This window comes from Cibotium barometz, chromosome 20 (assembly GCF_041138505.1).
Source record: "Cibotium barometz isolate CiBa-2024 chromosome 20, ASM4113850v1, whole genome shotgun sequence".
Classification (NCBI taxonomy): Eukaryota; Viridiplantae; Streptophyta; class Polypodiopsida; order Cyatheales; family Cibotiaceae; genus Cibotium; species Cibotium barometz.
The window spans coordinates 58,884,394-58,902,150 of record NC_141065.1 but is presented as its reverse complement, the minus strand read 5'-3'; the positions used below and the strand labels follow the sequence as shown (position 1 = coordinate 58,902,150).

The 17,757-nt window shown below is 46.6% G+C and overlaps 1 protein-coding gene across 1 annotated transcript; it reads left to right on the top strand.

Annotated features, from left to right (window-relative positions):
• The first annotated feature begins 312 nt into the window (after nucleotides 1-312).
• Nucleotides 313-3,084, top strand: LOC147628084 (pentatricopeptide repeat-containing protein At2g39620-like). The gene has a single exon (XM_086814306.1). The coding sequence runs from the start codon at nucleotides 313-315 to the stop codon at nucleotides 3,082-3,084; it is 2,772 nt and encodes a 923-aa protein (XP_086670432.1).
• Nucleotides 3,085-17,757: the final 14,673 nt, after the last annotated feature.

Genomic DNA, 17,757 nt, shown 5'->3' with positions numbered 1-17,757 from the left:
CTTTGGTTGTTAGATACGAGTGCAACATTTAGAGACTCCACAGGGTTATTTAGACTCTTGAGTTCAGCAAAGCTTGGAGGAGTGCAGGTGAAGCAGCAGAGGCCCTGCTTACCGTAGCTCTGTTCGCGAGTCCAACCTTAATATATTAACATGGAATTAGTTAGTGACTAAGATTAAATATGTACCCAATCATCAACTATATACCGTTGTACAGCAGCCGCCACTCCAGACTCCCGAGACAGTCAATGAGTTCTTCAACCGGCCTAACTTCAAATCCAATCGATGTCTTCTTTTTGGTCTACCCCTACCGAGATGTGCAGAGGGGTTGTGCAAAATCTGTGCGAAAGAGGAGAGCTGGACAGGGCTCTGTATGTGCCCTCTCGCACTGACACAGCCCACTCCACCTACCTGTCCCTCCTCAAGGCGTGTAACAAGAGCAAGGCCCTTGCTCAAGCCAAGCGGCTCCATGAGCACTTTGCCTACCACAGCGTACCGCTGACCGGCTTGCTGGGTGACTACTTGGTGGTAACGCTGGCCACGTGTGGTGCCATCGAAGATGCACGCCTCCTATCAGCCAAGTTGCCTCAGCTTACTGTATTCTCCTGGACTGCCCTTATCTCTGCGTACACAGACAGTGACCAAGGTCAGGAAGCGCTCAGCCTTTATCAATGCATGCAAGAGGACTGTGTGGAGCCAAACAAGTACACCTTTGTTGCCCTTATTAAAGCTTGTGCCAGTATTCCTGACCTCCACCAGGGCAAGGAATTTCACGCAGAAGCTTGCAGAAAAGGGTTTGCATTTGATCGTTTTGTCGGCAACACCCTAGTGAGTATGTATGGCAAATGTGGGGCAATTGTGGATGCAGAAAATGTGTTCAGTTCACTGCCCCAGCGTGATGTTGTTTCATGGAATGCGATGCTTTCGTCATATATTGAGGAAGGTCAAGGGGAGAAGGCTTTACGGTTGTATAGACAGATGCATGAGGAAGATGTGGCTCCAGACCGGCTGACATCTGTGATTGCCCTTCAGGTATGTGCCACACTTGCAGGGGAGGAGGAAGCTCTTCTTATGAAAGGGATATCAGCAAAGGCCATGTATTTGGATATTGGACATGCATTGCATTCTGATGCCCGGAGGAAAGGCTTTGCATTCGATGTCTTTGTTGGCAATACCCTTGTCAGTATGTATGGAAAATGTTGGGCCATTAAGGAAGCCGCAGATGTGTTCAATACATTATCTCACCGTGACATCGTATCATGGAATGCCATGCTTGCTGCATATGTTGAACAGGGCCAGGCAGAGATTGCTTTGCAGCTGTACACACAGATGCAAGAGGAAAGTGCAAGTTTGACATTTGTAATCGCCCTACAGGCATGTGCTGCACTTGCAGAGAGAGAAGAAGCTTCTATTATGGAGGGACAATCAATCAAGAAGATCCCCTTGGAGATTGGACAGGCATTACATGCTGATGCCAGCAGGAAAGGCTTCACATCTGATGTCTTTGTCAGCAACACGCTTGTGAATATGTATGGTAAGTGTGGGGCACTTGTGGAAGCAGAGGATGTGTTTGGTGCATTGTCCCAACGTGATGTTGTGTCATGGAATGCCATGCTCTCAGCATATGTTGAACAGGGCCAAAGAGAGAAAGCTTTATGGCTGTACATGCAGATGCAAGAAGAAGACGTGAGTCCAGACCAGTTGACGTTTGTTATCACCCTTCAGGCATGTGCCACCCTTGCAAAGACCAAAGAAGCTCCTCTTGCAGAGGAACTATTGATAAAAGTGATGCCTTTAGAAGTTGTGCAGGCATTACATGCCGATGCCCGCAAGAAAGGCTTCGCATCTAATGTCTTTGTTGGCAACACTCTTGTGAGTATGTATGGCAAGTGTGGGGCAACTGTAGAAGCAGTGGATGTGTTTGGTGCATTGTCGCACCGTGATGTCGTGTCATGGAATGCCATGCTCTCAGCATATGTAGAACATGGGCAAATAGAGAAGGCTTTACAGTTATTCACACAGATGCAAAAGGAATGCATGAGTCCAGACCAGCTCACATTTGTGATTGCTCTTCAAGCATGTGCCATCCTTGCAGAGAAGGAAGAATCTTGTGTGGTGGAGGAATGGCCTACTTTTGGGATATCTCTGGAAATTGGACAGGCTTTACATGGTGATGCGTGTGGGAAAGGCCTTGCATCAGATATCTTTGTTGGAAGCATCCTCGTGAGTATGTATGGCAAGTGTGGGGCCATCGTAGAAGCCGAGGATGTGTTTGGTGCATTGTCTGAGCGCACTGTTGTATTGTGGAATGCAATGCTCTCAGCATATGTTGGACGGGGCCAAGGAGAGAAGGCTTTATGGTTGTATGAACAGATGCAAAAGCAGTGTGTGGCTCCAGATCATGTCACACTTCTATGCATTTTGCAAGCCTGTAGTGCGATGGGAAGATTGGAGATATGTAAACAGCTTCACTTTAATGCTGTATCCACTGGGTATGATCGGATGCCCTCGGTGGCAGCCACTCTAATTCATGCTTATGGGAGTTGTGCAAGCATGCTTGATGCACAGGCTTGTTTTGATAAACTTTCAGCACCTGATATTATGTCATGGAATGCATGTATTGCTGGTCATGCGGGAGAAGGGAATTTGGTAGCAAGCCTTAACATGTTTGAGAAATTGATCCTTGCAGGTCTTAAGCCTAGTGAAGTCACTTTCATTTCAGTTCTCACAACTTGTAGTCATGCTGGGCTTGTTGTCAAAGGTCTTGAGAACTTTGAATCTATGAGTAGAGAGTATGGCATAACTCAAGAGCTGAAGCATTACGGCATTGTGCTAGACCTCCTTGGACGTGCAGGGAACTTTGAGAGGTTAGAGAACATGCTGCAGAGGATGCCAATGCAGGCTAATCTAACCATTTGGTCGTGCTTGCTCGATGCATGCCGAACACATGGCAATTTAGAGCTGGCAAAACAGGCATTTGATAATGCAGTGAATTTGCAGCCGAAGCAGGCTCCTGCATATATTGTATTGTCAAACATGTATGCGATGCTGGGTTGCAGGAGTGTGCAACAGGTCCAAAAAGTCTAGATACTGTGTGTGGAAGAAGGCTGACTAGAGCTAGATTGAACAAAAGCAGGAATTACACACAAGGAAAAAACATGTGCGCATCACCTAATATGCTATGCGTTCTGTTTTTATTTCCCATTGCTCATTCTGGGAGTCCAGTGGAGTGAACTCCTTCGGAATGGCAGAATGGCATCTAGATTGGGGGTTTTGAAGAATTTGAAAGACGTGGAGAGGCACGTCCCGAGGAAATGGCCTACCTTGTTGAAGGTCCAAAGTAATAAGAGTGAGTTCATTGCCAGATTCTAACAGGGTGGTGGTCCTTATTGAGTAAGGCTTTTGCCCCTCCGGATTTTGTGGCATCTCCAAGCATGCTACATGGCGCTCGAGATTATGGAACTTGTGCTGGAGCTTGAGGTCAATGGTAGCCGTCAACTCCAACTGCCACGTGGACGGTTGGTTCTAGATGGAGTTGGGAAAATAGAAGCCTCATCCTACTGCTCCAGAGTCAACATAGGGAGTCTATAGAAAAAAAATCAACAATCTACGTATGGTTCCCAACTGAAGAGTGTCTATGTATTGCATCAATCTAGTTGTGCGGAGAGCTTGCTGTGTATGTTATATGTGCTTGCACTTTGGGCCTACCTTCCTAAGCTACTGGTTGAGGATCCATGGCTTTGTAGAAAAAGGTCTTCTTTCTCCACCCAAGGAAGCACACTCACTGTGCTATGACCACCACCCAGCAGACCTAGAGCAAAGAACATGCACCTATACTTTGATACTAAATGTAAGGCTGCTTGCAATGTAGTTCAGAGAGATTAGAGATGACGTGAAAGACTCACTCACGTTGCAGCAAACTATGGATATATATAACAGAGAAATGAAGAAGAAATGCTCTATAACAAAACATTTAATGGATGCAACTATTGTGCAGGCCAAGATCATACTCTTAAGAAGATTGATACTGGCTGAACTGTGTCAAAGTTGCTTCTTGGAGAGTGCTACAGCTGATCGCTGGGACTGAATGTGGAAACTGAGAATCACCGGTCCTCAAAGTATAGGCCGAAAACTGTCCCATGTGCTAGTTGTCTTGATTGTGAGTAGCTTGACTAGGGGCCTTGGTGAATGTAGTTTTCTACCTTCTCAAAGCTCCAGTTGAAGCATGAGCTGAATAATGTGGAAAAAAAGAACCTGAGTGCAATTCATTATGTTTTGAATTAGGGGCCTGGTTGAAGAGTAAGAATCAATTAGAGTCAACGGGGGGTTTGAAAGTCTAGGATATTGGGATTTTAGAGTATAGGGTTTGGGTTTTACAGTTGAGGTTAGGGTTCAAGGTTTCGAGGTTTGGGTTTAACTGTTTAGGGTTTAGGGTTCATAGTTCAAAGTCTAGAGTTCAAGGATTAAAGTCTAGGGTTTAGGATTTAGTGTCTAGGTTTTAGGGTTTGTGATTCATGGTTCAGTGTTTAGGGTTAAGTTCATGGTTTATAGTTTAGGGTTTGGGTTCAGGTTTTATGCCTTAGGGTTTAGGGTGTGTGGTGTAGGGTGTAGCGTTTTGGTTTGAGGGTTTAGAGTTTCAAATTCAGGAAAAGAAGGACCATTCACTGAAGCCAAAGAAATATCTAAGCTGAAGGAGGAGAATGAGTAATTGGGATCAAGTGTTTTTGCAACGTTCTTCATCCTGAAGGTCTTATCATGTAGCAAAAGAGGAAGATCATTGGATCGACAATGGAAGAAGAAGATGCATCTATCACACACACATAGGTACAATCACCATTCGCCTTCATTAGTTTCTGCTTTGTCCTCTTCATCTTTAACTTATTATTCTATATCTGATTACTTATCACAATCAGACGGCCTCAGGTATCACCGACACTGTTCTTCACGACCTTCACCTACTAAACACAATTCTAGAAGAATGAAGTGAGGGATGTAGCATCTCAAAGCTCTGGAGAAGTTGTCGAATTAGATGCATGATGGATCTCATAAATCTGATCTCTTGATTTCTCTTATTCGCCCAAGTTGAGCTCTATTTTAGGCAAGGCAAAAGTGTAAATTTTATTGTTGTCATGCATGCAAGAATGGGATTTACTTGGGCAAAGAATGATGGAGTCCATGAAGGATCATGTGGACCAGTTTTAGAAGCTCTTGCAGCCCTTTAGGCACATTGGTGGATCCGAAATTTCATGGCTGGTTTTACCCTCAAATTCGAGATGGCATGCAACAGTACTCTATCGGAAATATCATGGACCCCATTAACCATGCAGAAACATGGGAACTTGAGCCTGGAGGCTTCCAACAACCTAATGTGGTTCATCCTCAGCAATGAAAGCCCAACTACCCAGCTGCAGCCCCAAGAAATGCAAATTTTCAATAGAAGAGAAGGCTTTCATTGCCCAAGTTTTAGAAATCAAATACACACCGAATTGAGTTATATTGCTGACAGAATGCCAGGACACATGGTGAAGGACAGTGGACAGCTAGATGAAGGCCATGTGTCCTGACAGAATGCCAGGACACATGGTCAAGGACAGTGGACAGCTAGATGAAGGCCATAAATTACTAAAGACATTGGGGCAAATAAAAAATCAATGAGCTCTATTTCTTATTGATCGTGGATCCTCGGATGGTTTCATATCCAGGGAACTAGTCAAAGAGTTGGACATGGCACTGAAAGAGTTAGAGCCAATGTGATTGGCTGTTTGAAAAGATGAGGATGATTGCAAGAAGGTAGCGGTTGCCAATATGACTGCTCAACTACAGAATTTAAGGAATCCATGATTGCTCCTCTCGAAGCATCTGATGTCATCTTGGGAATGTCATGGAATCATGGATTTCGATCTGTCCTTCACTCCTTTGAGAACTGGGTCAACTTTCAACAAGGATGACAACATCAGATTTCTGCTACTGCAACAAGGGAGATCATACCTGTGGTAAGTCATATTCAAATTTCTTGTGCACACCGTAAAAATGTTGAGTCGATGCCTTGTGTTTTGTTAGGGATTTATTCTAGTGGTCAAGAATTAGGGGATGCACTGGGTAACATGGATGTACAAATTACACAAAACACAAGGTGATAGAACTAAACTACTGTATATTGCCAAAACATGATTATCGACGATGATGAACACACATCCAAATTTAGATCTGCCCGTGCATACCTGCCCTAAATTGCTGCAATGCATGACCTAGCTGATGGTATTGCAGTCCTCCAGTTGAGCAGTTGACCATGGAAGCCCACCCTGTCTGCTGCTTGGTTATTTATTGTAGACTCTGATCACAAGACGACGATTATTACCCTCGGCCTGTCCTTACATAGGTATATGAATGCTGGTTGGTTGGTAGATGTCAGTTGATAGGACATCTGGTCAGCCTGTAGGATTGGCCCACAATTCCTTAAGACCCATCAAGTGCTCTTTATACCTGTTGTGACCATGGGGGCCTAGATGCCCCTTGTCCAGGTGCTGAAAATGTTGCCTAACTGGTCCAAACTTGCCTTTGGACTCTACGCTTTAGGTGGCCCCATGTCCATGTGCATCCTCATTAAGGAATGCAAACATTCCCTTCTGCTAAACTCGGAGCATTGTCGTACATGGTGCAGCTTTGCTCCACTTCTGTCCCAATCAAACTTCAGGCTATGCTCCATACTCTCAGCCTCTGCCTCTTATAGTACCTCTAGCGGATCCATTGCCATGGAACTGCTACATTAATCTCATACTCCTCTGAACTACTCGGAGAACACACCTGAAGTCAGCCTTTGGAAAATGTCTCGGGCTCTAGTGTAGACTCTGGAGCTACACCTCTGCATGTACACTGAGATAGTATCCTTCAGAAGCACCTTCGGTCTTAGAAGTTCTTTTGCGCAGGAGAAGATGCCCACTAGATGAGTGTCACAAGTGTCACATGCACATCTATTGGGTGCCACGTAGACATAATTATTTCTTGCATCTAAAGGGAAAAGTTAGAGGCTGTGTATGCCCTGGCAGTTTGGAGCAGTTTTGACAGCCCAAAGGTGCCCATGCAATGCACCAATGGTTGAGACAAGTATTGGGCATAATATGAACACATTTTATGACATTTTTGATAACTTTTTATGGCTTGACAAGGGTTGGCGGACGTGAACATGACTTGCTATCAAGATCCCTATAAAAAGGCAGGTCATGGGTCATTTGTAGGCCTTCACAGTAAGGACCACATACCTGGTGTAACTTGCCGTGCCTTGTGGAAGCGTTTTAATGATAAGATGTTGAAGCTTAATACTTGTTGAAAACTGAATTCATAGGGATGCACACACAACTCCAGATTGGGTCCCAATTATCCTCTCAAGGGGGCCCCCACTGGTGCTGGTGTATTTGCTTGTTTGTATTGCAAGAGTAAATGAATGTACAATGACCCGACCACTTAATGCTATCCACAGGCTGTGAACAGAGAACACCTGTGCTTGGACTATATGGGGCTGAGATGGACTGTTTCTGGGCTGATTGGAGGTGCCCACAATGGTGTGTTTTCTCTCTCTCTGTAAGAGGTTTGTTCTCTCTCCTTCACTGTTGTCTGTTTAAACTTTACACTCCATAGCCATGTATCTCTTTGACCCTCCATAGTTGCAGCTACTGTCCAGCTCCACCATGAAATTCAACTCTTACACTGACTTGGGCTTCCCCGAACACACGACCAATGGTCTAATAAGTGCCCAACTGCTCTGTACAACATTATACATGTTGCAAAGAGGGTTTTCAAAGACTTGTGCCCTAGGCACGACTGACAAAGAAATTTGACATAGAAACACAAAGATATGTGTCTTGTATGTTAGACTAAGTCGTGTTTTGTGTTCTAGATCAAGTGTTTATCATGGTTGTAACCACCTATGGTCACCTTATGATGTAGGCCATGTGGATTGTGTGTGATCTGGTTGGTCCTTATTCTTGGTTGTTAGCTCTACCCAAGGTGCACCATTGCAAGCATGTGAAATAGGACTACGGGTTCTGAATTATCCTTGCAATCGCAGGAGAGATAGCCCTTGAGGGGGTTTTGTTGGAAGCAAGGCCTCATCTCTGTGGTTGTTTCGGTCGGTTTGTACTTCTTCTAAGTGTGTGAATGGTTGTGAAGCTGTAATGTGTGTGTACTTGGTCAGCATAGTGTGTGAGTGTATGTAATATCTAGATATTTTGTGTGTACCTGACATGAGCAGTGATGTCACTAAGGCAACCTTTGTAAACTATAAAGGTGCATGTACTTCATTGAAGAAATATATTCATAGTCACATCATTGGGTCTTTTGAAGACGTTTAATATTTCTTTCTTTCTCTCACGACAGGAGATCAACGGGATCATGCGGTTAGATCAACGGGATCATGCGGTTAGATCTACTCAGGCTACACATACACCAGACATAGGTGTCTTCGTCAGAGATTGGTAAGAAGTGTGAGTTCTACAGAGATCACTTCTTGAGACTCTCCGAGGATGGATTCTTTGAGATCCCAGGATACATACAGATACACACGTCACATGCTATGCGTATCACGATCGGCCAGCTCAGGGTATCCTCCCACCGCCTCAGAGTAGAGATTGGCAGAGTTGAGAATATCCCACATGAGGAGAGGACATGCACAGTATGCATCACAGGAGTAGTAGAGGATGAGGCCCATTATATGTTTAGTTGCCCGGCTTACTATGAGATACGGGGGAGATTCCATTGCCTCTTTCGAGAGGGATTCGGACCACTCACACAAGTGATACAATTTGAGGATCAGAGGTGCTTGGGCATGTACTTGATGGAGCTCAGACAACATAGGGATGTAGTGTTGAGGCAGCATGTTGAGAGATAGCCCCGTCTCTGGCAGGACACCTCATAGAGAGCCATCACAGATTTCTTTGTGGTACACACATCCACATCGGAATCCATTGCCCACAACAGTTCCTCTACTACGACATTAGAGCCCACCACCCGTACCCACACTTCAGCTCCACGCACCAAAGGAGTTCTTAGCGAGAGAGCTCGATCCATTCTCTGAGCCAGACGTCCCCGACCCAGAGCATCAGGACCCTCCACCACACAGAGACAGATTCGTGAGGTTCTCTGCCGACATGACACGCTCCCATCATAGAGGTCTGACATTCACTCCACCATTAGATCGGTTTTGGCTGAGGTGGGTATCATCATTAGCTGATCACTACATATCTCACTTGTCATCACGTGCATCCCGCACTTGGATGCCACGTAGACATATCTTAACAAGGTGCAAGACGTGGGGTGGAAAACTGGTTCCATGTGAGCCCAGTCCAAGACGAGTCAGCCAAGGTTCCACTCCATTCGTTTGAGGTCAGGTGTGCATTGTCCTGCACATGCGTCTAAGGTCAGGTGTGCATTGTCCTGGACATGAAGCAGTGCCAGTCCGTCCTGTGAGTCTCCCTCTGGAATGATGTCAATTGCTCTATGTGTTTGGTCTGTGATCAGATGCCAAACAACTGTGTAGGTTGCATGTAGAAGGGGACATCCATTAGGGCTACCCTAGAAAGGGGTATTATACCCAATGTTTGGGCAGGGGGTGGGCCTTAGGCCACCCCAAGGGGCCCATGGTCCTTGCCACCAGCCCAAGGAGGGGCTGGGCAGGCTGTTGGGGCTAGCCCAAGAGGGCTTTGCCAGGTAGCCGACTTGCCTTTGGGCCAGCTCAGCCAGTCGGGTAGCCCATAGGGTAGCCAGGACTGCAGGTGGCTAGAGCCCAGAAGGCTGCCCAACAGCATGCGCAAAGTGGCCAAGCAGTAGAGGTGTGAACACATGGTATTTTCAGCATTTTATGCTACTTTAAGCAGGTCGTGGGGAAACTGACCTTGCCACCAGCCCAAGGAGGGGCTGGGCAGGCTGTTGGGGCTAGCCCAAGAGGGCTTTGCCAGGTAGCCGACTTGCCTTTGGGCCAGCTCAGCCAGTCGGGTAGCCCATAGGGTAGCCAGGACTGCAGGTGGCTAGAGCCCAGAAGGCTGCCCAACAGCATGCGCAAAGTGGCCAAGCAGTAGAGGTGTGAACACATGGTATTTTCAGCATTTTATGCTACTTTAAGCAGGTCGTGGGGAAACTGACCTGGATAAAACTAGTCGACCAGCATCCTAGAAGGGGTATATAAACCTAACGCATAAATCAGTCTTGGCTATCTCATATTTCACTAAGTGCTGAAGCCACTCAAGGGGCCATGATAGCCAAGGAGAAGCTAACGCAAGGGTGGAATTCTGCAGGTGAAGGGTAGAGATCTATCTTAGCCAAGAAGGTTCATGTTCAATCTTTTATTTCAGATTTTGCATCATTCTAGTAAAAGCAAATACACCATCTGTGGTGGGGGCCCTACAGAGGGTATTCGGGACCCAATACTGTGTCCTCCTCTCTCTCTCTCTCTCTCTATTGCTGCTCTGTGGATTTCCGCAAGGCATTTGACACAGTACCACGAGAGAGGCTCTTTCAGCGCGTGCAGTCTCTTGGCATACCAGCAGATATGACATGGGGCATCTATGCATTATATGAGCAGGTTTTTGGGCGAGTCAGATGCCCAAGAGGTATGTCCGAGACTATTGCTAGCACCATTGGTGTGAAGCAAGGATGCCCACTTTTCCCCACGCTATTTGGGTTATACATTGATGAGGTGGCTGACTTCATTACACGGGGAGGGGAAGACAGAGTTGATCTAGCAGGTACCTCAGTATATATTATGCTTTATGCTGATGATATTGTATTTAGTGTCCGAGTCTCCAGGAGGTCTACAGCAGCATCGACATGCACTCGATGATTTCTGCACACAGAGGTGTCTTACTGTGAACCTTGGGAAAACCAAGGTTATGGTCTTTCATACATCGAGACAGGGCAGGAGTCAGCTGACATTCACTCTCGTAGGACGCTAGGTGGAGGTGGTGACATCATATGTGTACCTAGGGATTACCTTCTCTGCAGTCAACAGCCACGTGCTTCACCATGGGTTCAGTAGCCAGAGCCAGATTGACACGGGGATATGCAGCATTGGCTATGCTAGAGAGACAGTGCCACCAGGCGCATTTTCAGGAGCCCCGGACAAAGGGGGTGGCTATTTGACACATTAGTCACACCGGCACTGATGTATGGAGCAGCGGTATGGGCGCCAAGACTTGCTACCTATTGGTGGCCACAGATAGAGAGACCACAGGCCCTCATGATGGCACGCATGATACACAGCAAATCGTCAGTACCTCATGACATTATCCGAGCAGAGTTTGTTGCGCCTCCTATGATGGTAGAGGCCATATTCCAGACTATATGCCTGCTAGACAGATTCAGAGAGATGCCACAGGACAGATTGTCATACAGAGCTTTTGAGGCATCTAGACAGCTGGCTGAGGCAGGAGACAGAGGATCATGGTATGCACAGGTCCTCACAGCATGGCCTAGACATGGATCATCTACCACCATTCCAGTATGACAGGGATGCACCACATATCCGTCTCTCTCATTGTGAGAGGAACAGAGTATTGAGACAGGACCTATGGCAGCTCTATACACGAGAGACATGGATATCACCTACACAGCCTCTTCCACCGAAGACGCTATACTACAGAGATCACTTCATGAGTATCACTGATGATGGATTTATAGAGAGGCCTAGATACATGGAGGGCTTTTTACCACACGGCTCTCGAGTAGCTATGGTCAGCTTAGAGTCTCATCACATCGATTGGAGATCGAGACTGGCAGAGCAGCACGGATCCCCCGAGAGGAGAGGGTATGCAGATTGTGCAGAGAGGAGGTGGAGAGTGAGGAGCATTATGTATGCAGATGCAGAGCATATACAGCCATCAGAGAGAAATATTCCATTTTATTCAGAGAGCCACATTCCCTACGCCAGATCTTTGAGGCAGCAGACCAACGCATACTGGGGAGATTCATTCTAGACATACAGCGTCACAGAGAGACATCATTACAGGCTCAGACAGCTCCAGAGGGGGGACGACAGACACAGATTACTACATTTTTTCAGAGATCCACCCCACTCCCAGTCCCTACACAGCAGGGAATTACTCTCCAGAGAGCAGAGACACTCACAGCCCGCAGGCGACAGAAGTATGATCTCTTTTATCTTCTTCTTCTTCTTCTTCAATCACTTCTAGCGTTACTGCCTTGGAAGTGGACGGCCGATTTGGGAACAACTCTCTTTGACTTCTTTGACTTCCCCTATTCTGAGGCAGAGGTCTTGCATTACTTTGGTTTGAAATTGTGGGTTGGTTAGAGGGTCTACCTCTGGGATTTCGCTCATTTTGGTGGATAGAAACCCCATTCCTTGGTGGACCCAGTGGGCTCATGCCCACACCAGATTAGGTGTGGCAGCTTATGTTTGGGACGTGTTTGTCCGCGACCTTAAGTAGCGGTTTCTACCGCCCCATTACCTTGAGCGACTCGAAGACGAGTTTAGGGGAGCGCGTCAAAACGCATAACCAGTCCTTCAGTTTGCCAATAAAATTTCGAACTTATGTTTGCAGTTAGGCTTATCGGATACGGACAAGAAAGGGCAATTCCTGTATGGTCTTGACACGCAAATCTAGTGGGAGGTGCGTATGTTTAGGCCAGCCACCTTCGAAGACACACTCTCGCTTGCGCAGAGTGCGGAAATGAAGCACAATGGCGAAAAGCCGAGGACTTTCCATCCGGCTACTCCCAAGGCTACCACCTTGAGGGGAAAAGGCCAAAACTAGACGGGGTCTTTCCTAGGACAAAGCACGGGAGCCTCTGGCTCCAAGAACTCGACCAATGCGTCCAAGCTTACTCCAAACTAGAAAGCGGAGGCAGACCGGTGGCAAGTTGAGTGCTGAGGAGATTGCTCCGTACAAGAAGGAGGGTAGGTGTTTCTTTTGTCATACAAAAAGACACACTTCTTGGAAGTGTCCTAAGAAGACTACCGCTCCAAAGACTGCCGCCTCAGCCTCCACAGCTTCAGTGGTGAGCCCAACTCCCACACAGACCCCAGTGGCTGTCCCTAGTTCTTTGAATCCCAATGCGTCGGTTGGAGCAATCATTAGCCGGGAGCTTGAAGATAAGCAGAAGGGCACCCATGACGAGGAGTATGAGCGCAGCAAATTGCTTAAGACTTTTGGCTACATAGGTGGCCAGAGAGTCGTCGTCTTGTTTGACAGCGGTAGCACAGAGGACGTGGTCACGGAACAGGCGGCTCGGCATGCCCGTTTCGTCCTGACTTCGGTGGACAAGCAAGTTGAGGGTTTTAGCACAAGCATGACGATGAGCGTCAAGTATGAAGCTCTTGGTGCTAAGTTAGTTATTCAGGGCATAGAGTTTGTGCGTGATTTTATGGTTGCCCCTCCTTGTAGGAGCAGACATAATATTGGGCATTCAGTGGTTTCTCAAGTTCCTTCCTGATGTCAAGTGGGACAAGCACACTTTCCAGATTAGTCGGAATGTGTCAAACGCCCCAGTGACCATTAAGTGTGAGCCAGGAATCCCGAACTTTTCGCTCATAAGCCACTTGTAGGCTAAATGAGCAATCAGGAAAGGCGCACATTGTGCGATGATTTACATCCAGATTTTGCCCAGATGGTGGCCAGTGCTTCCGAGAAGTATTTAGCTCTCCATGAAAAGTTCTAGAAGATTTTTCTTCGGGACAATCTCCCTCCCCAGCTCTCCCCATCCAGACCGGAGGACCACAAGATCGATCTCCTCCCAGGCTCAGAACCCTTGAGCAAGTTTCCATATCGCCTTTCAAAGGCAATGGAATTGGAGTTGGACCGCCAACTCCAAGAATTGTTGCAATCTGGCTTCATCCGCCCTAGCGTGTCGCCATTTGCAACAACAATCCTGTTTGTCAACAAGAAAGATGGGACTTCTTGTTTGTGTGTCGATTATCGTGCACTCAATAAGCTGACTATCAAGAGTAGATTTTTGATGCCTCGAATAGATTATATTCTTAAGAGGCTGAATGGGGCTAAGATGTTCTCAAAACTTGATTTGAAGAGTGGGTACTACTAGGTATTGTTCAGGGGGACATCCCCAAGACAGCCTTCCGTACGGAATGGGCCTACAATGAATTCATGCCTTTTGACTTGACGAACGCCCCAACCACATTCAACCGTATGATGATGCGGGTGTTTCGGGAATTGATTGGAAAGTGTGTGTTCATATTTTTAGTGGGATTTTCAGCTACGGTTGAGTAGCATGACATTGATGTGGAGAACGTCTTGAAGTTGTTGGAAAGCAACGAGCTCTACGTCAATGAGAAGAAGTCGGAATTTTATTTGTTCGAGGTTCATTACCTTGGATATATAATTAGTGCAAAAGGCATTCGACTTGATCCGGCCAAGGTGGCCGAGATTGTTAATTGGGAAGTACCACAAACTACGTATGACATCAGATCCTTTGTGGGTATATGCCAAGCATACTCCACCCACATAGACAAGTTTTCTGACCTCTCGGTGGATCTCACCGATCTGCTAAAAGGTGTCAAGACTAAAAGGCAACGGATTCGAATGATTCCACGAGCCTTGGAGGGATTCAAGAACCTCAAGGTGGCTTTATCAGAAGTGCCTTGTTTAGCACTTGCCTCGTGGGACGAGCCGTTCTAGGTGATCACCGATGCGAGTAACATCTCAATTGGAGGTGTATTACAATAGAATGGTCATCCAGTAGCGTACATGTCTCGTAAGTTATTGCTTGTAGAAAAGAATTACTTGATCTACGATCGGGAACTCCTCGCAGTTATATAGGCCTTGAAACATTGGAAACATTTTCTTTATGGCCGTGACTTTGAGGTTTGCACTGACCATCAGGCATTACGCTGAATTCAGACAATGCCAAGTGCACAGTGGAGTGACCGACAGTACCGCTGGAGCTAGATATTCCAGCAATTTGGTGGTATGATTGAGAACCTTCCAGGAAAGGCCAATCCAGTGGCCGATACTTTGAGCCGGAAGGGACAGGTAACTTTGATTCAGAGCACTAGACTCGGCCTTGTTGGCACGGGACTAGGCGACATGAAGCACATGTACGCGGATTTCGAGGAATTCGGTACATAGTGGGAACAGGCATTGGATGCCACAGGACCATGCCACTTTTTGATACATGATGGTTGGCTTTTTTACAAAGGCCGATTGTGTGTCATGAAGTCGTTCAAGGCAGCTCTTCTCCATGACGCCCATGATGCCATTACTAGTGGTCATAGGGACATGAATTCGACTTTGGAGAAGTTAGAACGGCAATACTATTGGCCAAAGATGAGGCACGATGTGTTTACTATGATATTTGTCAAAAGGTGAAAGCTTCTCGTGGGAAGAAGATAGGGTTGTTACAGCCCTTGCCAATTCCCGAGGGACCTTTCCAAGATATTTCGATGGATTTTGTCATGAATCTGTCTCCTAGTCCGGGTAAGCGTAATAATCAGTGCTTGACTATAGTTGATAGATTTAGCAAATTTGTTATGCTTATTCCATGCAGGGCCAATGTGACCGCCGAAGATGTTGCCCATTTGTTCATTCGGCACTGGTACCCGATTGGCGGGATCCCTAGGACCATAGTGTCAGACCGAGATGCCAAGTTTACCAGTCATTTTTAGAGGGGATTATTTGATAACTTTGGTACTAAATTGAATTTTTCCAATGCATTTCACCCATAGACGGATGGCCAGACAGAAATCTACAACCAATTGGCCTTTGATGTGGGCTGAAGTGTTATGTCCACGATGAGCAAGGTAAGTGGGAATCTTATTTGCCTTTAGTTCAAGCTGTTTTGAATGATTCTTTTTCTTCAACTATTGGCAGGACTCCATATGAGGCATCGTTTGGAAGACCATTCCAGTCGCTATTGACCAGAACCTCATCTTCAGTACCTGAAGCGAACAGTTTGACGGAGTCTTACCAGGAGATTTTGGAGTCAGTAAAAGATAGGTTGGCTAAAGCGCAGGAGGCCTACCCAACACAGAACGAAGGGATATGAAGTTTTTGGAAGGTGATTGGGTGTATCTTCAGATTATGAAGCAAAGGTTGAAACAGGTGGGCAAGTGATGCCCAAAGTTGTCATTCAGGAGCTTTGGACCTTTTCCTATCCAGAGAAAGATTAACGAGGTTTCAATGAAGTTGAAGCTACCTCCGAGTTGGACTATGCACGATGTGTTCTATGTCAGTTGGTTAAAACCATACACAGGTCCGATCCCTTCAGAAGTGAAAGACGAAGCGGGACCAGATATCATTGATGAAGTTGAAGTAATGGTTCTAGAACAGATCCTTTTACACTGCTTCAAGCATGGCTCCGGCCGAAGGCAAAGACAGTTCCTCACAAAGTTTCAGGACCGAGGGACCCACGAAGCGGTATGGCTTGACAAAGAGTTCTTGGACGACTATCCGGCTTTATTGATGGATTATTTGGAGGCTATGCAGCTTTCGTCAAGTTAAGCAAAAGGGGATGTCACGTGCATCCCGCACTTGGATGCCAGGGGTGGAAAACTAGTCCCATGTGAGCCCAGTCGGGAACGAGTCAGCTAGGGTTCCACTCCATTCGTCCAAGGTCAGGTGTGCATTGTTCTGCACATTCGTCCAAGGTCAGGTGTGCATTGTCCTGCACATGAAGCAGTGCTAGTCCGCGCTGTGAGTCTTCCTCTGGAATGATGTCAGTTGCTCTGTGTGTTTGATTTGTGACCAGATGCCATACAACTGTGTAAGTTGCATGTAGAAGGGGGCATCCATTAGGGCTACCCTAGAAAGGGGTATTATACCCCATGTTTGGGCAGGGGGTAGGCCTTAGGCCACCCTAAGGGGCCCATGGACCTTGCCCACTAGCCCAAGGAGGGACTGGGGCTAGGCCCAAGAGGGCTTGGCGAGGCAGCTGACTTACCTTTGGGCCAGCCTAGCCAGTCGACTAGCCCATAGGGCAGCCAGGACTGCAGGCGGCCAGAGCCCAGAAGGCTGCCCAGCAGCATGCGCAAAGTGGCCAGGCAGTATAGGTGTGAACACATGGTATTTTCAGCATTTAATGCTACTTTAAGCAGGTCGTGGGGTTTTTTTCAGCAAACCGACCTGGATAAAACCAGCCGACTAGCATCCTAGAAGGGGTATATAAACCCAACACATAAATCAGTCTTGGCTATCTCATATTTCACCAAGTGTTGTAGCCACTCAAGGGGCCAGGACAGCCAAGGAGAAACTTACGCAATGATGGAATTCTGCAGGTCAAGGATAGAGATCTATCTCAGCCAAGAAGGTTCAGGTTCAGTCTTTTATTTCAGATTTTGCATCATTCGGGACCCAATACTGTGTCCTCTTCTCTCTCTCTCTCTCTCTCTCTCTCTCTCTCTATTTTTATGCACATCTATATTTAGTTTTGTGCGTTATTCTCGTCGTGAAAAGTGTGCTGATTTCTGAGCATTGAAGTCACCAATCTCCCCTGAAGCTTCCGCATGTTATTCACTCTACACAGGATCATCTGTTGGTCACATGTACTGTCAGATGTTTTCATTTTACTTTTTCTTTCAGTTTTCCATGGCCCAGCATATCCATGGTACCATTGTGTTAGTTTTGGTCTCATAGGCCCTTGGGATCTTTCGTAGGCGTTAATATAACTATTTTTCTTTCTTTCTCTAACCCTCTCTCCTTCACTGTTTTCTATTTAAACTTCACACTCCACATCCATGTATCTCTTTGACCCTCCATAGTTGCAGCTACTATCCAGCTCCACCATGAAATTCAACACTGACAC

Coding starts and splice junctions, on each gene's coding strand:
- LOC147628084 (XM_086814306.1), top strand. CDS start 313: ATGTGCAGAGGGGTTGTGCAAAATCTGTGCGAAAGAGGAGAGCTGGAC.